The sequence below is a fragment of the Triplophysa rosa genome, linkage group LG7 (assembly GCF_024868665.1).
Source record: "Triplophysa rosa linkage group LG7, Trosa_1v2, whole genome shotgun sequence".
Classification (NCBI taxonomy): Eukaryota; Metazoa; Chordata; class Actinopteri; order Cypriniformes; family Nemacheilidae; genus Triplophysa; species Triplophysa rosa.
Window position 1 is genome coordinate 20,328,404 of NC_079896.1, and position 20,591 is coordinate 20,348,994.

The 20,591-nt window shown below is 39.7% G+C and overlaps 2 protein-coding genes across 4 annotated transcripts in view; one reads left to right on the plus strand and one right to left on the minus strand.

Annotated features, from left to right (window-relative positions):
• The window catches only part of iqca1 (IQ motif containing with AAA domain 1), a 32,094-nt gene extending 18,627 nt beyond the window's left edge, over positions 1 to 13,467 (minus strand). For 2 of the 3 annotated variants that reach the window (XM_057338996.1, XM_057338998.1), the window contains exons 1-10: positions 12,949 to 13,467; positions 11,301 to 11,628; positions 10,884 to 11,003; positions 10,523 to 10,705; positions 8,103 to 8,174; positions 7,717 to 7,919; positions 5,746 to 5,830; positions 5,177 to 5,326; positions 3,543 to 3,581; positions 2,494 to 2,569 (exon numbers count right to left, since the gene is read on the minus strand). In XM_057338996.1, the coding sequence (XP_057194979.1) occupies positions 2,494 to 2,569; positions 3,543 to 3,581; positions 5,177 to 5,326; positions 5,746 to 5,830; positions 7,717 to 7,919; positions 8,103 to 8,174; positions 10,523 to 10,705; positions 10,884 to 11,003; positions 11,301 to 11,628; positions 12,949 to 12,959 (1,267 nt within the window). In that variant the 5' untranslated portion in view covers positions 12,960 to 13,467. The remainder of the gene's footprint in view (positions 1 to 2,493; positions 2,570 to 3,542; positions 3,582 to 5,176; positions 5,327 to 5,745; positions 5,831 to 7,716; positions 7,920 to 8,102; positions 8,175 to 10,522; positions 10,706 to 10,883; positions 11,004 to 11,300; positions 11,629 to 12,948) is intronic. The other variant, XM_057338997.1, reaches the window with a different exon arrangement.
• A 1,935-nt stretch (positions 13,468 to 15,402) lies between these two features.
• On the plus strand, positions 15,403 to 19,867 carry ackr3b (atypical chemokine receptor 3b). The gene is made up of 2 exons (XM_057337990.1): positions 15,403 to 15,561; positions 18,003 to 19,867. The coding sequence occupies exon 2, from the start codon at positions 18,042 to 18,044 to the stop codon at positions 19,134 to 19,136; it is 1,095 nt and encodes a 364-aa protein (XP_057193973.1). The 5' UTR covers positions 15,403 to 15,561; positions 18,003 to 18,041; the 3' UTR covers positions 19,137 to 19,867.
• Positions 19,868 to 20,591: the final 724 nt, after the last annotated feature.

Below are 20,591 nucleotides of genomic sequence, written 5' to 3' on the forward strand. Positions count from 1 at the left end.
ACAAAACTGTACTTGGCATTGCACAAACGGTAAAAGTTTTACAGTTTTACTGTAGTTTACTTTTGGAAGTGGTGAGATTAAATATCAAAGACTCTGGAGGCTAAAATCACACGTGTCTTATGATGAGCTCATGTCCATTAACTGTCTATGTAGGGGATGAGAACAAAGAGAGCTTTAGCAGCTACACAGAGGATGATGCACTTCAGGGAACCTTTATATTCTATGTAGCACGACAGATTCATCTAGACTTCACTGAGCTGAAAGCCAAATGCACAGCTGTGAGATGAATGTGATATTCAGTGATCTCTACACTGCTCAGATACATACAGATACAGATACATAGGCTAAAGGAGCAGTAAATATCTGATGTTTGACAGTCACGCTTTTAGAGTCTGGTGACTGACTTAAAAGACAGTTTTCCTTATCAGATTATGACAGAAGAGCGAATTTAAAAGACACCTCAGACCTCCCCCAGGTAACAGAAAGTAAATGAGTCACTTATGTGTGGAGGAGAAAGGAATCTGATGGTCTGCGGTTGACCCCAGAGATGTTTGTGATGGATTGGAACACAACTAAAATGGGGTTGCCTGTGGTGATTTCCCTCTGGTATGTGATGCACAGTGCAGTTTGTTGGTGGAAGTTCTCTAATCACAGCGGACAAGCAACAGAGCAGGATGTTGACTTTCCAATCCATCCTGGAAATGGTACACTGACATGCCTAAAATGTTTTTTTGCCAGTAATCCTTTGGTTGAACTGCTCCCAATTGACACAAACAGTCGTACACACTCACACAGATAAATGTTAATATGTTTTTGCATCTACGTCTCTTCCTTTTCTTCATGGATCAGTGAAACACAAAAGTGCAGTCCAGTCTTTTCACTTCCTGTTAAGAGACCTTAAACCTTATGCAAACAGGAAGTAGTGTGTCAGTCATTAACATGCTTGTCTTGTCAAGACGTTTCAGGGGTGAACTGATTGATTTGCTGTTCTGCCTGCAATGTTGAGGTTGAGTTAGTGCTCCTAAAAACAAAGGCACACGCTCCTCCTATATTGTAAAATAAGACCCAATAGAGAGTTCATAGGATGTGTTAAAGCCATTCGTATAAAAGGGGAGGTTGAAACAACATCTCTTTTTCAGCCTTAGCTGAGAGAGCCATATATATTTTACATGCATTATACCAAACTATCTACACCAATATGCTTGGTGAGAACATTTTGATGTGACATATTAAGATTTTTAGGTTTGGGAGAGCATCCGTCACCTCACAAACAAATGTTGTTAGATTAAAAGGCTGTAAAAATGGTGCTTGCCATTAAACCATGGCAGCTAGGGAGTTTACAGACAACTGCTGTTGATTATAGAACGTGGAGGAGCTCGACTGCAATGTGGCGTCAGAAGAGTTTTAATGAGAGGGGAGGAAAACTTCTCTGTAGTCATAGAAGACGGACAGACAGACAGTTAGAGAGAGAAGGATAAAGGTGTACTCTTTAAGTGAACTGACATGGCCCTATCATTACTGGTTCTGTAGATGTATACCAGACACATCACGTCACAACTGTGATGAAATGTCATTCACTGACCTTACACAAACATTGTTGACATGGTATTGAGATACTGACAATGACTCATTTGATGGGGAAAAATGCCATAAGGTGTTACTTCAGCTCCACATAAAAATCGCAAAAATAACCCTGTTTCCAAGTGTTTCTGTAGCTGGTAGAGGATTGCCTTAGCAGCGCAAGGAAACACAAATACTGACAAAATGTACAGTACCTTGAATGAACTATAAGTCGGTTTGAATAAAAGCATCTGAGAAGTTTTAAACATTTCCCCGCTGGTCGATCAAACAGGTTGATCTCTAAACTCATGCTGAGACAATGTTGTTGTTGTGTCTCACCCACAGACTGTAAAAAAGATGTACAACACGTCCTATATTTAATTCCTCTGTAAAAAATGAAGCCAAAATATCCCAGATATGGCCGCTGACATATCATGCCAATGATGTAATTCGGAACCAGAGTCTGTACAGTGGTGATCGCAGGGTGGAGTTGAGGTATCAAGGTCCTGCCTATATTCCCCGGTGACTCAGTCACAAACAAACATTTCATGTTGTCAGCCCCCTTTTTATAACATTCTATAAGTAACTAAAACCCTATAAGTAACTAAAACCAAACTTATTCGAAAAACGAACACTTGAACATACATCAGAATGATAAGATCTAAATTGACAGAATTCATCTTAGGAAAAAATGTATTTGAAGCGTAATTGGATTTTTTAGTTTGGCATAGTCCCAGTTGTTTACATGGAGAGGGCGGTGTTTATAAACTATACTGCAGCCAGCAACCGAACTCCTTTGGTTTCCCTGTTCAGGACAAAGGAATTTTCCAGACAAACCCATTGACAGTACATTTGGCCGAAAATTTCACACTTCATCTTTAATTTTTCAGGACAGGCATGCACTGCACCATTTAGCTGACATCTTCCACTCACCATTGTACAGCTTTGTTCCCTCGACTACCGTAGGAAGGAAGTTACTGGGAGTCATCTTCCATCCCTGCTCCTCCTCCTGCAAAAACAGTCCGTTTGTATGAAAATGAATCCTCCATCAGCCATCCAGCACAACATCAATGCTTTACTGTATTTATGAACTTATTAAGGTGGACAAGGAAAGTATTCAGAAACAATTTAAATCACGTTATGGATAAATCTGCCATGACTCTGATTCTATCTGAGGGCAGATCAAAGCTCTTCCCAGGACGGCGGTCTGGCGAGCTGCTCTGGTGTGGGGTCACCGTCAGCGCTGGCATTTTAATGATGTGAATACTCGGCGGGGGCAGAGCGTGATGCTGCGACCATGATTTATGATATCTCCTGTTTTCCTTTCTCTCAACCAGGGGTCGCACATTAAAAGTAAATCAACCTCCTCTCATACTCACGCAAATGTTTGGCTTGCACGTGGCAGGTGCACACACAGTGCGCATAGGAACGGACTATTTTTTAAATAGGCCGAATGTACAGTACATGGGATACTTTATGAGCTGTCTTCCTTAAAACACATTTCTCCATTAGCATCTAATGACCCCCAAAAGAGACAGAAACCCATCTGAAAATATAAAAGGCCTTTAAGTGCCGGGGAAAATACGGACCAATGATTTATGATTATTCATGAGGCATGAGACAGAACTTTTAAATGAATCCAGCAGATTTTATCAGAGAACCTATAGAGCAAAATAATGTCCATTTCAATCTACACTATGAAAAACAATGTACTCAATGTCATGTTAACACAAGTTTTTTCCATTACTTTATTACACGGCTCGTTGGAATGCTTGATTCTGATTGGCCAGTCGCGACATTTGCAGGTTCGTTATTCCCAGATAACAACCTCTCAAAACTAATAACACACGGTAACCCGGACGCAACAAATAATTTTGACAGGTTTTTTTGACAAATTAAATATAAATATGCATATATGACATTATATTTACAAATGATTAAAGCAAATTGAATGTTCGTGACATTTGAACGTCGTTTCTTACCTTAAAACCGAATGTAAACAGTTTTTCCTCGCGGAAGGTCTGCATTCAGTAAAAATGAGCTATTAAAATATTTCAAATTCACATTCATGTCCAGTTGCCTGTACATTATCCCTTACTTAACTCATCATAATAATTTAACCAATTTTGTTTTATAAGTAATATAATTTTTAAGTCATTTTTAAATATTAATCTAAATTAATTTAAGATTTTAAGGTAGCTTTTGAACTAAAGTTTTTAAACCGACTTTTTGTTACACTGTACCTGAATTTGGTATCATGTAACAATGTAAATTTTTACTAAACAATATTTAGAAAACATCCTTATTCTCCAAAACATTCACATTCTTTTAGATCTTACTATGCTTTTGCCAGACTATGCATTTGTTACTGCCTCCTTTGAGTGGCACTTGAAAATTTAAGTTGGGTCTGAACTAGACCAACATAAGAGCCCTGACAAAATTCCTTAACAATCTTTTGAAAGGCTTAGCTTTCAGACAGGATGTGATCGTTTGAAAAGGGTCAGATCGGTCCTTCAACCTCATTGTGAGCACATATCAGTGCCTCGGCTCTCCAATCAGGACTACAGGTGGTTTTATGAAGGAGAAGGAGCAGAACAAAGGCTCCATTCTCAACCTCCGGAACGCAGCCAATCAGAGTGAGTCAGCATTTTGACCGCTTGACTGGCTCGCAGTAACCACCGGTCAGTATATGACGCTCAGAGGTCAGCATAGAGAATTTAAAACTGCACTAAAAACACTTTAACATGAAAGACAGATTCTGCATTAATACATTACTTGTTCCTGATTTCATCATAATTTAAAACAAATATATCTGAATTTACTTTGTTGACAACACACCCAAATAGGAAGAGCGGGAATTTGGATGTCATATCAGAGAACATAGAAACTGCCCCCGTGTGTAATGAGAGGAAGAGTTCTGAATAGGGAGGGCAAGAGGTTATCGAGTGAAACCTTGGTGGAACATTTAAGAAACGCCTTACTGAAATCACAGATATTTCCGGTGTCATTGGATGAGTTTAACAAACGACATCCTCACGGTTCTCATCTTAACCCTGAACTGAATCCTGGCAGCAGTAAATATCAACTGTTGATATTTACCATTGATATTTAAGCTTTTTAAATGCTTTTAAATGTTTATTTATGCATGATAATATGAGCGTACTGAGTATTTTCAAGGAATGTATTTCTTCTAAGCTGGGAACAGGGAAATGTGTGAATTGGTGAACTCCCCATCACAGATGTGATAGGCACGCTGAACAACGCCTGTAAACCTGCTTTCATCTATCTGTAATGCAAATATGCTTAATAGTGCGGACACGCCTAAGTTCGGATGTAAAATGTCACAGAAACATGAAAACACTCAACAGAGAAACCGAAAGGGACAACCAACCAATTTGCCATAAATACCAGCTCTCTGTTTAAATTCTCTACATGCAGTTTAACCAAAGTGTCCTTCACTGTGTGTGGGCATGACCACAGCGGTCACCCGAGACCTCAGACACTTAAAGTGCTGAGTCAGCTGATTTAATTCTGCAGATACAGATACTTAAAAAGCCTTTATTGATTTCTTGTGTGCAACCTAGAAGTGACTGTTTTTTATCAAGATATGACCCACCTCTGCATCTCCTTTCCCCTTTTTTCCTTTCATCTTCCCTTTCTTCTCTTTCTTCTTCTCTTTGCGGTCATTCCCTTTTTTGTCCTTCTCTCCTTTAGACTTTTTCTTCTTCTCCCTCTCTGCTTCTTTAGCAGCGAGTTCAGCAGCCACCTTCAAAACATTTACAAACAAACAATAAAAGAAAGAATGCTGGTCTGCATCTGGTAAACACTTCAAAATAAAGATTCTTCATGATGTAATAGAAGAACTATGCCATTTTTGGCTGAATGGTTCAATATAGAATCATTCAAATCCATTTCTGTTTCACCGAAGGTTCTTTGTAGTGGAAAATGGTTCTTTAGACTATTGAAAAAGTAAATAAAGGTGACTGAAAGGTTCTTTAGAGAGCCAAAAATGGTTCTTCTATGGCATCGCAGTGAAGAACCTTTTGTGTCAACTTTAATTTTAAAAGTGAAAGGTATTATTATGGAACAGCAAATAGTGATTTTTAGTATTTATTAGTCTCTTTAGTCTAAAATGAGTCATAGGTATAATGAACATTTGGATTATCTTGATTTCACTGCATTAACCTGTTCTGGTGTCTTCTGAGCAAATATGGACGCCGATCCTCCATCCTCAGCGCTTGGAAAGTCAGGGAACTTCCCTGTAGCATCTCTGAAATACAAACAGAAACCTGAATAAAAGACACGTCCTGTATCGGAGCCTATAGCCTAGTGGGCAGTGCTCTGACATGTGGCGCGGTTGCGCATCGTGCGACCTGGGTTCGATTCCTGTCTCGTGGTCCTTTCCCGAATCCACTCCCTTCTCTCTCCCACTTCACTTCCTGTCCTCTCTAACAAATAGCTGTACAATTAAAGGCAAAAACACCAAAAAAAAAGACACATCCTGTGACTGAGAGACACCTACAAATTAGTTTGGAATTTCTTAAAATTTCCTGCCAAAAACAAAGATACAATCATAAGAATGCTTTCCGAGACACACAATTACATCACAGATTTTTTAAAATGAGGTAAGACAGACTTCATGTCTGTGAGAACATATACTGTAGATAAATAAAGCAGCCTGTGTGAACAAAGACGAATCAATCATATTTGAACTATGAACTTCACACATGGGGAGGTTACATTAGCCAGGTCCAGCACTGACTTCTCAGGGGACCTGGGACAGGTTTCAAATAACATGGTAAAAGTGTCCGGTCTGAGCTTAACTTAATCAGTAGCACAACTGAACCTCACCTCCAATGCGGTAGCCCACACTGGAAGCTCTACTACTGTAACACAGATGGATTGTATTTCACTAAACTGAGCACTAGATTAGAAGAAATCTAGAATCTAAAAATATTTTATTATACTAACCTTTCGGTTTCTGAAACAGGAAACCTACATTATAGGCAATAAATCACTTTCACGCCTCTATGAGTGCATCAAAAGGCAATAGTTGAAAAGTAAAACTTTTTATGTCAAGTAAACTTTAAAGCTTTAGTCTGACTGAGATCATGCTAATTCAGTTCTTGTGAAACTGGACTAACAGAGGCTGCGATAACTGATGTGATGCGCCTGTGCATGTTATGTGGCTGCCCCGAAACACAGAAGTGAGATGTGCAAATATTCGATTACTCAAATATGTCATGTATTCTTGGATAGAGAGATTAAGCTCTCTAAGCAAACTCACCGTAGCTCGATTTCAAGTGCCGATTTAAGCGTGTGTTGTTTTAAGCTTAATGGAAAATTGAATAATAATACAAGCCCACAATGCGCCTGTCTCCTGTTTGCTTGTCTTCCTTCAATCATCAATGCACATGTCTGGCTGTTCAGTGACGCACATTCACCTCTTCCACTTAATCAGCACATGGAAACCACACCAACATACTTCACCTTATGGGTCCTGACCTGGTATCGCACACATCCCTTGACCAACCAGTGGGAGCCCAGCAAGGTCACTGGAAGGGGCCGGAGAGAGGGGCCGCTAAACGGAGACAAAGCTACTGAACTTGCCCCCCCACCTTGTGTTGTCCAACTGAGATGACTTATGACTGTTGTCCCCACGCTAATGGGCAGCAGCATGCGATGGTGGGCCGTAAATCAGCCTGGAATGCACTAATCAGCCCAGTCTCACTCTACGCTGCGTACAGACTAACAGCGCAAGCATTAGGATAGCATAAACAGCCCTGGGTAAAAGTGACCATCGCGTTGACTGCTTACATTCCAACCTCTGCACAAAAGGAAGAGACGAAACAGGCGTGGAATGCACTTCACATTTAGGGTGAAATAATGGGTTGAATGGACGAGGATGGAGTGAAAGCTTTTATGAATGTGGAGCAAAATTAGCGGATTAGTTGAAGGAGATGTTGGCTGAAGGGAAAGTCTGAGAGGTAGCAACTTATGTTAAAATGATTCATTCCAATGATTCTGACATAGTGACCTACTGCTTAATTTTTTTATTATTGATCTAATGGATGTCTTTAGATGGAACTTTTTGGTTTAGTTTAAACTCCTTCTTTATGTATCTGTGGCTTTGTGTTTTTTTGCTGTGAATCTTACCGACACTCAATAAACCACTGGCGAATTTGTTCTTGCAGGGTTTCCTTCATATTTGGTCCATCCACAGTCTGCACAGACTCTTTAATGTTAACCAGGGCTTTCTGGTACTCAATCTCATGTTCCTCTTGCACCCTGTGCCTATTGTCTTTCACCTGCTGGGCACGCAAATGGGCAGGGCTAGGTGTCATTTGCTGGGCTGGTATCTGCAAACAGGGCACCAAGAACAAACAAATTCAGTGTTGTTTTTTGCGTCAGAATAATAGAAAAAATTAACCATGTGTACTAGAAAATGTAAAAAGCACGATTTGAAATGATTAGAATTGAACATTTCGTGAAAGGACTTGTTTTTCATAAACAGTACACTGGCAAAGAATCTTAGTGTTTACCATTCCTAGAAATATCATCTCCTCAAGACGTTCCTTGTTGACTTTCTTCCTGTCTCGATACCCTCGCCACACCTACAGGTTGGAGGAAAAACATCATCATCATTGCAGGGGAAACCAACAACAAAGGCTGAGGACACATTCCAGAAACGATATTATCACTCTGACATCAAGAACATTCATCTGTTCTGTGTTATCTGGTGAACACTATTCTATAGTCACAGTAGACTTTTAAGGCTAATTCACACTGGTCTGACAAACTTTGGTTTTTGAATCTGTGTGAATTAGCCATTAGGTAAATTCACAATAGTCTTATATCCTAAATTTAAATCTGATAAATTGAAATTTTCAGTAAGTCAGTGAGGAATGTGAGGTGGTTCATTATGCCAAATCAATCTCAAGGCTCAGCTCACAGTCCATATACAAAGAATGCAGACAAGAACTTTCAATTAGTTCTTTAGATTTCTTTAGAATTAGATTTTCTTCTTACTAAACTGAAACAAGAACCTCTGTCTGAATAGAGAGGATTACGTCTCCAAGGTTTCAGAAATCTACTTTACTAAAAGCTACAGCTAGAGGATTAGACTTTCTGAACCAACCCTGCAGTGTAGGAGCCTAAAATCTGACACCCCCTGTAATCGCACGCGGCAATCCAACACAGTAGAAAATGAATTACTGATTTGCTACAATGTTGAGGTTCACGTATGTACAAGTACTTAATATGTAGTACCGTTTCACTCAGCAATGTCTGCTTCACACCTGCATTATAAAAAAACTTTAGATCTCCAAATCATATCTACTATCTCTTTCAGGCTACATCAATCTCTGGGTTTACCAACCATAGCGAACACTTACTAAAAAAGATGTCAGGATACACGAGCTCAGATTTCACGATTAGAATGGTATTGAAAAAGAAGAGCTAAAATCCAGGAATTCCTTCTTTTCGCAATCTCTTAGCACTACAATGCTAATATCCTTCCTCTTGCCAAATGGCCTACATTATCCTCACAGCAGAGTCTGACATATATCTTTTATGCCTGGGTGGGATCGCATGACATTTATAGTCCTTTGAGAGAAGACTTCACGTCAAATGTGACAACAGATGACTGTGATAAGAGATGGCCTTACCTCATCGTTTGAGTTCAGGCACAGGCTGGGCCGCAGTTGTCAGACTGGGCCTTGTGTATGATGCCCTGGTATTGCAGCATCAACTTAAATTTATATAATGGGGCAGTTGGCACTGTTCAGATGCTTGTGTTGTGTGACCCTCGGATTAACTGCAAATCTTATCTATCATAGAGTGAAAGACAGTTCTAAATGCGATCTCTTTCTCTCTCTCTACCTCGGCGAGTTCAGTATGAAAGCGCATTATCGCATATAGCCTATAAAGTTCTAGTGTTGTGTAGCGTTAAAGTGTGTTAGCCGCTAATTCGACACGCAAATGATGCCACAAAGTGTCTGTAGCCTACTAGCTGTCCAAGAAAAAACTATCACATGCGGTTGATATAAATAAAATGTGCGCAGCTGGACAAGAGTCGTTGCATGCTAGAAGGTGAGGACTACATCTGTCAATCTGATCTCGATAGATAACAGCTATTTACTCAACTGCACCTTTGTGTACATATTCATACATATTCTTTATACATGTGTCTGTTTTTATAAATATGATGTAGCCTGGAAGGATTTCAGATCACATTCACTTTTCAAAACTGTTCTATGATCAGCAATGAACTTCAAGTGTCTGCAGTTGTCTTTCAGAAACAACAATACAAGCACAAGTTTGGATTAAATTGTGCTGGGAAACAGACATGAAAGAAGAATTATGTATAATTCACATATGATTATGAGAGATTTTAAGGCACTATTTTGTGACCTTTGTAAAACTGCTTTGAAACAACATGTACTGTAAAAGTCCTCTAAGGGGAGAATTCCCCTTTTCCTTAAACAATTTATGTGAACACTATTTATTCCTTAACTATTGTTCAAAGAAAAAAGTCATCATGGTAATCACCCTCTGCATTTTTAATGTAGGCTAAAGATTTTCCTCTTTTTGCTGTTAAAAAAAAGACCTGAACCAGACTAAAATAGGGATCAATAATTAGGAATCTATAATATTCCTAATCCTTACAATACAACTGTGAAAATTAAGATTGATACGTGTAGGTATTGCCACCCCTCATTGTGCTCTTGTCCCCCTTTGCCACCCCATGTATAAAATCCTGGACACGCCCCTGATATGCATGCTACCCAATGATGTTTATGACGATAATGTTATGATTTATCTATAGCCTTGCTGAAACTATAACAAAATAAATTTTAATGTCTCACATTCCAACTAAATACTCTGAAGTATACCTTCAATGTGTAGTTTTATGAAAACCTGGGGACAAACTTTCTGTTGAAAATCCGGTGTTGCCTGATACCTTCTGAATGCATGTGGCTGCCAGGTCAGGGTCCGGCATAATAGAACTTTCCCCATTTTGTCTTCTTTGCTCTTCCTCATGAATCTTCTTCATGAAATGAGCTCTCAGTCTTCCCTGCCGAGCTCGCTCGCTGACCTGCAGCAACCACACGGCTCGCTCCATAGACATGGACTGAACTGTCACCTGCCAAACCAAATACAGACGTTCACTGTGTTTGCCACACAACAAGATATTATTTTACATGCATTAGCTGTGATTGTGTTAAATATATTGAAAGTCATTTTTGAGGATTCTGAAGTACTGTACACCCTTTTTTTTATATTTGCTTGATGGGTTTGACATAGTGCTCCATAGTGCTTACTGTTTTATGTTCCTGATGCCCTCCAGACGTCAAAATATGAGCCAGCATCTTTTCTCTCTCCTTGAGTGCCCGCATTCTCTCCCTCACAAAATAATGTGGAATAGGCACCTCAAGATCCTCCTAAAATAAGATATAAACTCTTTTCAGCCATTATACCCCTCAGGCCACACGTGCAAGTGGCCAGAGAGTATTACCGGTGCACTAGTGACCCCAATTAGCTTTCACTAAATTCAGAGAAAAACAAGAGACTTAGTTTCCCAAAAATCCTCTTTGACATTGAGCACTTAAATCTCACACAAGGCCAAATCTCTCATGTTCCCTCAAGGCACACTTTCTGGGTCTACAACCAGAAGAGACCAAAAACAACTCCAGCATTCTGTGCTTATGTATTCTATTAAGTGTTATTATGTCACTCACAGGCGTCATCTTGAAGTCCTGCAAAATGTCATCAAAGTAGTGAAACTCTGAGTACTCCAGCTCCACCATCTCATTTTTCAGCTCTACAAGTCTCCCCATCACCCCCTCAAGAACGTGATGCACCACACATCTCTTCTGCGGGTGAAAGATCTGATCATAAACCTCCTCCAGAGAACGGAATATCTTCAGGTAGCGCAGGTAGAAAGTGGCCAGCGTCTGAAAGACCTGCAGACGATCCTTTTGAGGACGGAGTTGCATCGTGGGATATTCATCCTCCAAAAGGTTTTCCAGGGCGCCCTGAGCAGCAGCCCACATTCGGCCATACGAACTGGAGGAAAGGACACGGAATGCATTTTAGATAATTCTATTCTATTTCCATTGTTTTCATTTCACTTGTAAATATCAGATTGTGATTGACAGTTATTTATTTAATCTTCTGTTATCTTAAGAATGTGAATAAAATATTGCGTTTTCTCCACATTTCCTAAAAACCTTAAAGGAATTGCTTCTTTATATCAATACATCAAATATTTGAAATGTAAGTTTTTCATGACCTAACAAGACAAGTCTGCAGTAGTACTTGTTAACAGACCTAATTACACCTGTTGAGAGCACCTGCCCTCTGGGAATGTTTTCCCATCCATTAATTTCAAGACCCTCAGGTCAATATGAGCACTGCTGTGAACCTATTGCAAAACCACAGCATAAGCAACAAATTCACCGAAAGTCATCTTATCAAGCCCCATAATGAAAGAAATCCCCTGACAAAGATTATTTTTTCACTCTTCATTTTCTAAAGATGAATACACATGAATTCCATAGATGTCCTCTGACCTCTTTGACTCGCTTGTGTGTGGGTGCTCCTTTTGTGATTGTTGAAAGAGTTCATGGCGAGGGTGAAACCACCTTCTTTTCTTATTCTGATAGGGCCATACAGTATTGTTCCCCTCTGGGCATTAGCACTGCCAAGAGCTACTCAAATTGTAGGGATGGCAAAATCAAAGGAGGGGAAGGCACGGTTAGTGGAGGGGTGGGGGTTCTGGGGAGGAGCTGTGGGTGGAGGTTAGAATGGTGATTGTTGATTGTTGAAGAACATTTACAAAAAACAGAGAAGTAGCACTGAAAGATATAGGATAGGATCTTAAATATACCAGACAACGAAGAAAGAAGTAGTATTTTTTTCCAAATGAACAGCAAGGAACAATTCTCTGCTGACGTAATCTATAAAATATTTATCAAAATACTTTTAATGTGTGCATCACTATGAAAAGGTGTAGGTTAACTACAAATAACTCCCGTCCACCCACACCAAAGTTAATTCGAATGGGTCCCATCTGAGGACAAAAACAGTGAATGGGCTGTATGTTGTCATAGGAACTGCAATACAATGTGAACTTTCTCTCAGGCGTTTGTTTTCGAACTTCGGCACATTTCTTGTTTTGCTTTTTCCTCATGCAAAAAAATATTTCTGTTATTAAATCATTCTAATTAAACAGGTGGTTACTGTGTTCACTTACAAAATTCCACACTTTTACCCAGGCACTACACTGGTTTTCTTAAATATAAACACTAGAACGTTTTTTGGCATCACACCTACATTCCCCTTTTGCAATAAAGCGCACAAGGTAAAATGGCAGATATTACTCACCTTTGCGACATTCTTGGAGTGATTCCAAAACAGCTATAGGTTCATGTAGGCTACAGTTTAGAAGGTATGCTATTGCGATTGAATATCAGGAAAAACACTAACAAATTCCTCCATAACAAATCACCATCCGCAGCATTCGAGGCTTCAGTGTTGAGCAGCCTAAATCAAATCACCTCAGCATTCGAGCAGTAAGACTTTTAAAGTTTATTTTTATCAGCTAAGAATTTCTAATTAGTTGAACTAAAGTGTCGCGCTGGACAGGCTGCAGCCACCCGCGGTTTTAGCTGCGCCTATGACAGCTGCCATGGCAACGAGATCAAAGCCTCTTCACTGAGCTGCTAAATAAAACTCATCTCATAAGCGCGCTGCGGAGACAGAAACGTCTTAAAAACGGAATACAATACTCTATCAACTACAACGCCTAACGCAATTCTCAGTAGTTCTAACTAGTCATTTTTATCGTTTTCTTATCTTATCCGACATGTCAAGCCTCTGTTACTAACAAGCTCTTGTTTGCCATCCCGCTGTGCAACACAACGCAACGCAACGCGACGCCGCGCTTGCGTAGCTCAGCTCATTCAATGTATGAATAGAATTCTGACGCAGCATGTTAAGAAATGATTGTTCTAACTTTAGAAGTGACTTATACTCCAACGCTTGTATCTGCAATCTGCGACACACGGTTTGAATTCAATAGTCAAAAGGAGCATGTGGGCAGGAAGGTATTTAGGCGCAGACTGTTGAAGTCCGCTGTGAAATGTATTTATCAATGGATGCATCATTAGTCCTTGTCGTCTACCTTCCTGGTGGTCCTACCGTGGACAATAGCTTTTTATAAGAGTGCTATATGATCTGTCTCTCCCTAATATGTGAGACAGATGATCTATCTGTGATACAACGGGCTTAATATGTTATGACCTATGGAATAAAACTGTCATCAATGAGGTTGTCAGAAATTAGTGATGTTTTGTTTTATAAACAGGCTGTGTTAAACCATCAACGCATTTCAATCCAAAAATACAGTTTTTTTTCATGAAAACCTATCCTTTCCTCCCAGCTATATAGTCAGGCACAAAGAACAGACTTTAGTGGAAACGTAATAAGATGGAAAGTCTATTTTAACAATCTTTAATTTGGAACATGTCTTGGTTTGACTAAACCACTAACTAAAACCAAATGTTTGAGCTTCTGGATTTCTATGCATTCTCACAAAAAGAATTTCCATCCTGTATGGTCAGACTCAAGGTGAGAATTGTTATGGAAAGTCCTAGCATGTGTATGTACATTTAATGTGTATTTCCTGTTTCCGTGTGTTGACTGGCTCAAAAAATTAAGTGTATTGTTCCAGCAGGTGTTTCATGTGTTTACGTGCACTAAGTACACAAATCTGTTATTCACCCAATCAAAAAATAATGCTGGCAAAGATTCAGTATTTTCCCACCTGAATGTTTTGGTTACATTCAGTTGCATTCATCTTATCTCTGTTCCATCAATTTTCTCATGCTATAAAGGAAGTCCAATGACGCTTTCCTTGCTTTCCTTTATACAGTTGCCTCTACAATGAAAAAAAATGAATAGTTCCAAACAAATCGAGGTTCCCTTTAAATTGTTTCAGTTTCCACATTTTTAAGCTTGCCACACAAGCACTGGCACTGTGTTTAGTCAGAACATAGGGCTAGCTGAAGACTCAAACAGCTGAACGTCCTTATGGCTAAATTAAAACTTAGTCTTTGAGGCATTGCCAAGAGGATGCAAAGAGAATTAAACTGTCTCGAGACAGGAAAAATAACAAAACAAACTTCACCTGCTTCCACTTGCAGCATTTTCTGTGAATATTCTATTAATATTTGAACATTTTACAAACATCTTTTAAATCCTACCTATTATACTGACTGCAGTCATAATTTAATACTTTTTAACTATATTGTTATTATTATATTTATTGTGTCATAGTTTAAAGGTTGTCAGAGCAGTAGGCTAGTTTTTTTTTAATAAAAAAGGCATGTCTAAATATTTGAAATGCTCATTAATAATATTATAAAGCAAAAATGCTTATTATAAGCAAGCAAATTAATGTTGTGTATTCAATAATGTTAAATAAATCCAGTTTTATCCGAGGCATTAAAGAAAACGTAAACTGTAACAGACTATAGCCCAGTATCATGAGTATTGTACATTACAAGAAATTCATACTGTCAAACTGTATAAAGACAAGTGCTCAATGAAAGTTTCGCATGTGTGTGCACCTTTGATTCCTCTAAACAACTCTCGTGCGAAAACAAAAACACAAAAGCTTATTCTGAGTTTTGAATCGTCGTTTTTGTTTATACGGCTATTTAAAAGGGGGGTGGAAATCCGATGTGTCGCACGTCCGCCATTCACATTGTTGCTGGACAGAAACTTGAGTGATTCACTTTTCCGATCGGCCTCGGGAGGCGTAACTCGCAGCAATATATCAGCAAGTGCAGCCGGAGTGCAGAGGGACAATCACGCCATCCTCTGAGGGAGAGCTACACTATCTGTGCGGATACATTCGGATCTGTGACATTCTCTTCAGGCTTCGGAATCCTATTACAAACGAATACATTTCATAATCAAGGCGCAGAAAAGAGTGTGAGTTTCTTTTTCCGTCTTTTTTTGTGAGCGATCGTGTTTTTATTATTATTTTAAATGCAGCCTTTTCAAGCGCGCATCGGATCGGCTCCGTTAAAGCTTCAACTTTCAAAACTTATTTGAATAGCCTTTAAGTTTGGAAAAGATGTGACACTGGAATTTCACCATAAAGCCCTCGTAACTTGCTCTTATTAGTAAAAGTTGGAAGTTAAGGTACTTGAAAGCATTCTTTTAAAACCCAGGCACTCTCAGTTGGTGGTGTGGATTACTAGCGTCCCATCCCGCGGATTTAGCCCTTTAATACCAACCCCCGATTACACTTGATGTAATTCCAAATGAATGCACTTCATTGGTAAATATGCAGAGATATGCACTCTTGTAGGCTACTTTAAATGTGCAGGATTAGGTAGATTAATTTTTGATACTTTATATGTAGTAGTGCACTTATAGTAGGCCTATTTAGGAAAATAGTAAAATAATTTGTTCTGTAGAGCAGTTTCATTGACCATTGTTCACCTTTTTAATTAAAACGCTCCACATGCAGTCACCTGGATCACTTATAAACTGTACAGTTTTGCCTCTTCGGTTCATACATTATGTTGATAATGCTCTGTAGGATTAATTGATCCAAATTTTAAATATTGTAATCTAATTTCAACCCATTAGATTACTTTCAGTGATTTTCAGAGAAGATTTCATGCTTTAAACATGACTGATAATTCCTTTCCTTCATGCTTTCTAAACAATTTTGGAGTGAAACAATGCTGAGTTTCAGGGGACTTAAAGTGAGAGAAACAGAGAGAGTGGGGTCAGGAGGGTGCGAGAAGGGGACAGCGTGGAGAGTCGCTGTGTCCACACAGCAAACACTTTGTGCGGGCAAGTGTGCTTGCTGCCTAGGGCCGTGAGATCAGGTGAGGGAGATGCTGTGTTTAAGCAGTGTAAACGCAAGAGTTTTACAACAAGGCGGGGGACATGACGGTGGCACTTGGGGCCGTCTCTAATGGACTGTCACATTTTATTGCACCTGATTTCTTTCAATGCACCTGGTAACTCTTTTATATGAAATGGATGCCAGAGTGGAAAGCTGTAAAATTTGTCCAGCTCTGTTTTTGTTTTGGAGAAGACACAGCAAGCTTCGTCTTGCAGAAACCAGGGATCACAGGATGCATTAGCGCAGCTGTGCATCGTCTCATATTCCCTTTAATGATATTAAGCTTAGGCGCTAACAGTGTTCCAAGGTCAAAACAGCTGGTTGATTTGGATTGAAAATAAGCAAATTCACAATCGCTTGATGGTTCTTTAGCAAAACACACTACGGGGTTGAAGTATCTTTTTCACTTCATGCCAGGCTATTTGTAAACTGATATCTTGTTTAATATCCCTCATGTTTACTTGAAAACAGTTTCGCTGTGTTTATCATTTCTGCTTCACTGCACAAGTTTTAGTTACAAGAATACTAGCCAGCGTTTTTATTGACGCTTCCTGAGATATCACACACACTACCTTCGGGGTTGAAGATCGAAAATTTGTGATTAGAAACGTGTGTGCATCTGTTTTTGAGAAAAACTTCAACACTGCACCAACGTGGCTGTTCTCTGTTTTCTTCAACCTCTGGCAGTTCAAAGCCCAGTATCCAGATCTCAAGCTGAGCATATCATATTGAGAAAAGAATCTTTCACCCCTCTGTCAAAGAGGGAGCAGCAGCCGTCTGCCCTTCTCTCTGTCTATGACCTGACTCACTTGAAACCAGCATCAGTCTCTATGATTTCTCTAGTAGCAGTGCATTCTGCTCTTTATCTTTGTACTCCCTCACGTGGCCTGTTGGTTGGGTTGAAGTTTTTGTATAGCGAAACTGCCCCCCATTTGTCATGGATGCGTGTTAGCTTTTTACTGGGTCACAGAGGTCCACCAACAATGTTTTGCTCAACCATCTCAGTTTTGCTGTTGGGCATTTAGTCCTTATGTTCAACAATGGTTTATCACAGCCGCAGGGCGTTGAAGCACTATTACTTTTTCCTTTATGCAATCTGTTGTCTGATAATTCACGAGGAGGCGTACTAAAGCAAGAGGGCGCCTAACTTTGATCCTAATTGTAATTCTGACCCTAAAACTGATTATACAGTGAAAATTATTTTTTATTTAGGTGTCAATAATTCTCATCTTTTGCAAGTGTTAATATGAATGTGTTCCTCATAAAGCTACACAGTAACCCTGGGAAATAACTCTATGAAGTTTGCTCTTCAGGAAAAAAATCCCCTTAAACGACAGAAGGTCCTGCCCTCTGACACGGGACTATGTTGTTTTTGAGATGTTTCAGATTTTGTGTGTTTTATAAATAAACTTTCTTTGTTATGCATATTTCTGTCCCTCTGCATTTAATTGGTCTCCTTGCGTGTTTTTCTTGCCGATGTGTAATAACAGCGAATGTCTTTTCGTTTCAGGATACCACGCTTGTGTCCCAATAGGAACACCAGTCCAAGATGAGTGTGAACATGAATGACTTCAATGACATTTTGGATGTCCTGGGTGATCTGAACTTCTCAACTCTGGATGATAATGTGTCCCACATTGTTGGGGAGGTGTGTCACAGCGTCTTCAGCCAGAAAGCCTTGCTCTATGCCCTTTCGATTCTCTACATCTTCCTCTTCATCATCGGCCTGGCTGCCAATGCTCTGGTGGTGTGGGTGAATGTGCGAGCTGAGAGGAACCGTTATGAGACTCACTTGTATATCCTCAACCTGGCCATCGCTGACCTCTGCGTGGTTGCCACTCTTCCGGTCTCCATCAGTTCTCTGCTTCAGCTCGGCCATTGGCCCTTTGGAGATGCCATGTGCAAAATCACACACCTGATCTTCAGCGTCAACCTCTTCAGCAGTATCTTCTTCCTCACCTGCATGAGTGTGGATCGCTACCTGTCTGTGACACTTTTTGGAGACGGCCCCAGCCAGAAGAAAAGAAGAACCAGACATCTGATCTGTGTTGGCGTTTGGCTGCTGGCCCTGATCGCTGCCCTGCCTGAAACCTACTTTCTTCAGGCGGTGAAGTCCAGCCATTCAGACAGCACTATATGTAAGCCAGTGTACCCCATGGACAGTATGAAGGAGTGGATGGTGGGCATCCAGATGAGCTTTTTTATGTTAGGCTTTGCCATCCCCTTCCCCGTCATCGCCGTCTTCTATGTCCTTCTGGCCGGTACCATTCAACCAGCTGCTGACCAGGAACGGCGAATCAGCCGACGCCTCATCTTCACCTACATTGTGGTGTTCATAGTGTGTTGGCTGCCTTACCACGGAGCCCTGCTTCTTGATACTTTAGCCTTGCTCAACATTCTGCCGTTCAACTGCACACTGGAGAATGTCCTCTATGCTGCGCTGCATCTCACCCAATGGTTCTCCCTTATTCACTGCTGTGTTAACCCCATCATCTACAACTTCATCAACAAGAATTACCGCTATGACCTCATGAAAGCCTTCATATTCAAGTATTCAACCAAAACTGGACTTGCAAGGCTTATCGATGCTTCCCATGTGTCTGAGACAGAATACTCTGCTGTGGAGAGCCAGGGCCCATTATGAAAATTCCACAATGGTGTTGACTAACACCAACCCTTAATAAAAAGAGACAAACTGGAAACAGTCACGGACGGAATAAACTCAGAATGTCTTGCTCTTTAGAGCAATGAAGAATTAGATGTTTTGTAAAATAGTGGAACATAACTTTATATACACACAGTTTGTGCTCCTTTATAAGCCGGAATGTTTATGCCTTTTGTATATTTGTATGACCAGATGTATTGAGAAAGCACTTGTACTGATTTGATTTGTAAGTGAGTTAGCTTTGTTGTAACCGTATAGCTAGAGGTATGTGTCAGTAAAATCGGTGGAAAAGGTCTCTTCCTGTTCCAAAGCCACAAGGAGCCACAGAAGGACTCGAAACCCTCTCTCCACTTATCTGTGGTTTTCCTCCATCAGCCAGCAAGACTCCAGCATGCTTTGACTAAAGGTCATGGTTTCATACACATTTAAGCTATGACTGTGGCGAAAGGAAGTCGAATATCGAAAACCCAAACAATATAAAGTGGAGAGAAACAGGTCCAAATCAAGATTAGACTTAGCTGTTGTAAATTGATGTAATGCTGTATGCTACGCTTGTTGTTTTTTAATAAGTTGTGCATTTCAGCAACAATGTTAGCTGCATTTGTACATGATTTGTAAATAAAATCATATTTATATACTCATCAGTGTGTATGATCAGCATTTTGATGTATTTTTGACAATATGCTATTGAAATAAAAGATGTATAAATCTTGTAATCATCTGGTGCATGATTCTTTTGCATTACAAACGCGTACGCACAAACCTTTGAACCACGAAGATGTTTTTAATAGCCTAGACATAATTTACAAGATTTCTAGATAACAGTCTAGAGGACTGTAGTGTGAACAGTATCATCATTTTTATTTTGGTTAAACCCACTTTTGGGGGGGGTTGGGGGTTCAGGCTCATTCAGTATGTCATTGTCTTCGGCTGAAAAGGGGGAATGGTTTTTTAATTCATACCAAGTGTTTTAGGCGTTTTCTCTGCTTCTCATATACAGTAGTTCAGAAGAAGTTCCAGGTGTTTGAAATGGGCATGTTTTAAAGATAGCCTCTTTAGTTCTGTCTCTCACAGTCAGAGTTCAAATTAGACACATGGTTATTTCTGTTCTCTCACTGGAAAGTCCCCAGTAAATACAAAATAAAGGCCCATTCTGTCTTATAAAACAAATTAAATGAAGTTAAACACTGATACATAATGCACACAAACATTTTAATAATGTTTTACCCAAAGATTTTTAGACGGGGGAAAATCTCCTTACACCCCCAATCAATAATTTAACCAATAACCAACCATTTACTCACCCTCAAATTGTTCCAAACCTGTATAAATTTCTTTGTTCTGTTGAACACAAAGAAAGATATTAGGAAGAATGTTAGCAATTTTCAGTCCTGGGACATCATTCACTACCATAGCAGTAGAATTTGTCTGTTG

Excerpts from the sequence above, each read along its gene's own strand:
- ackr3b (XM_057337990.1), top strand. The coding sequence starts at position 18,042 with ATGAGTGTGAACATGAATGACTTCAATGACATTTTGGATGTCCTGGGT.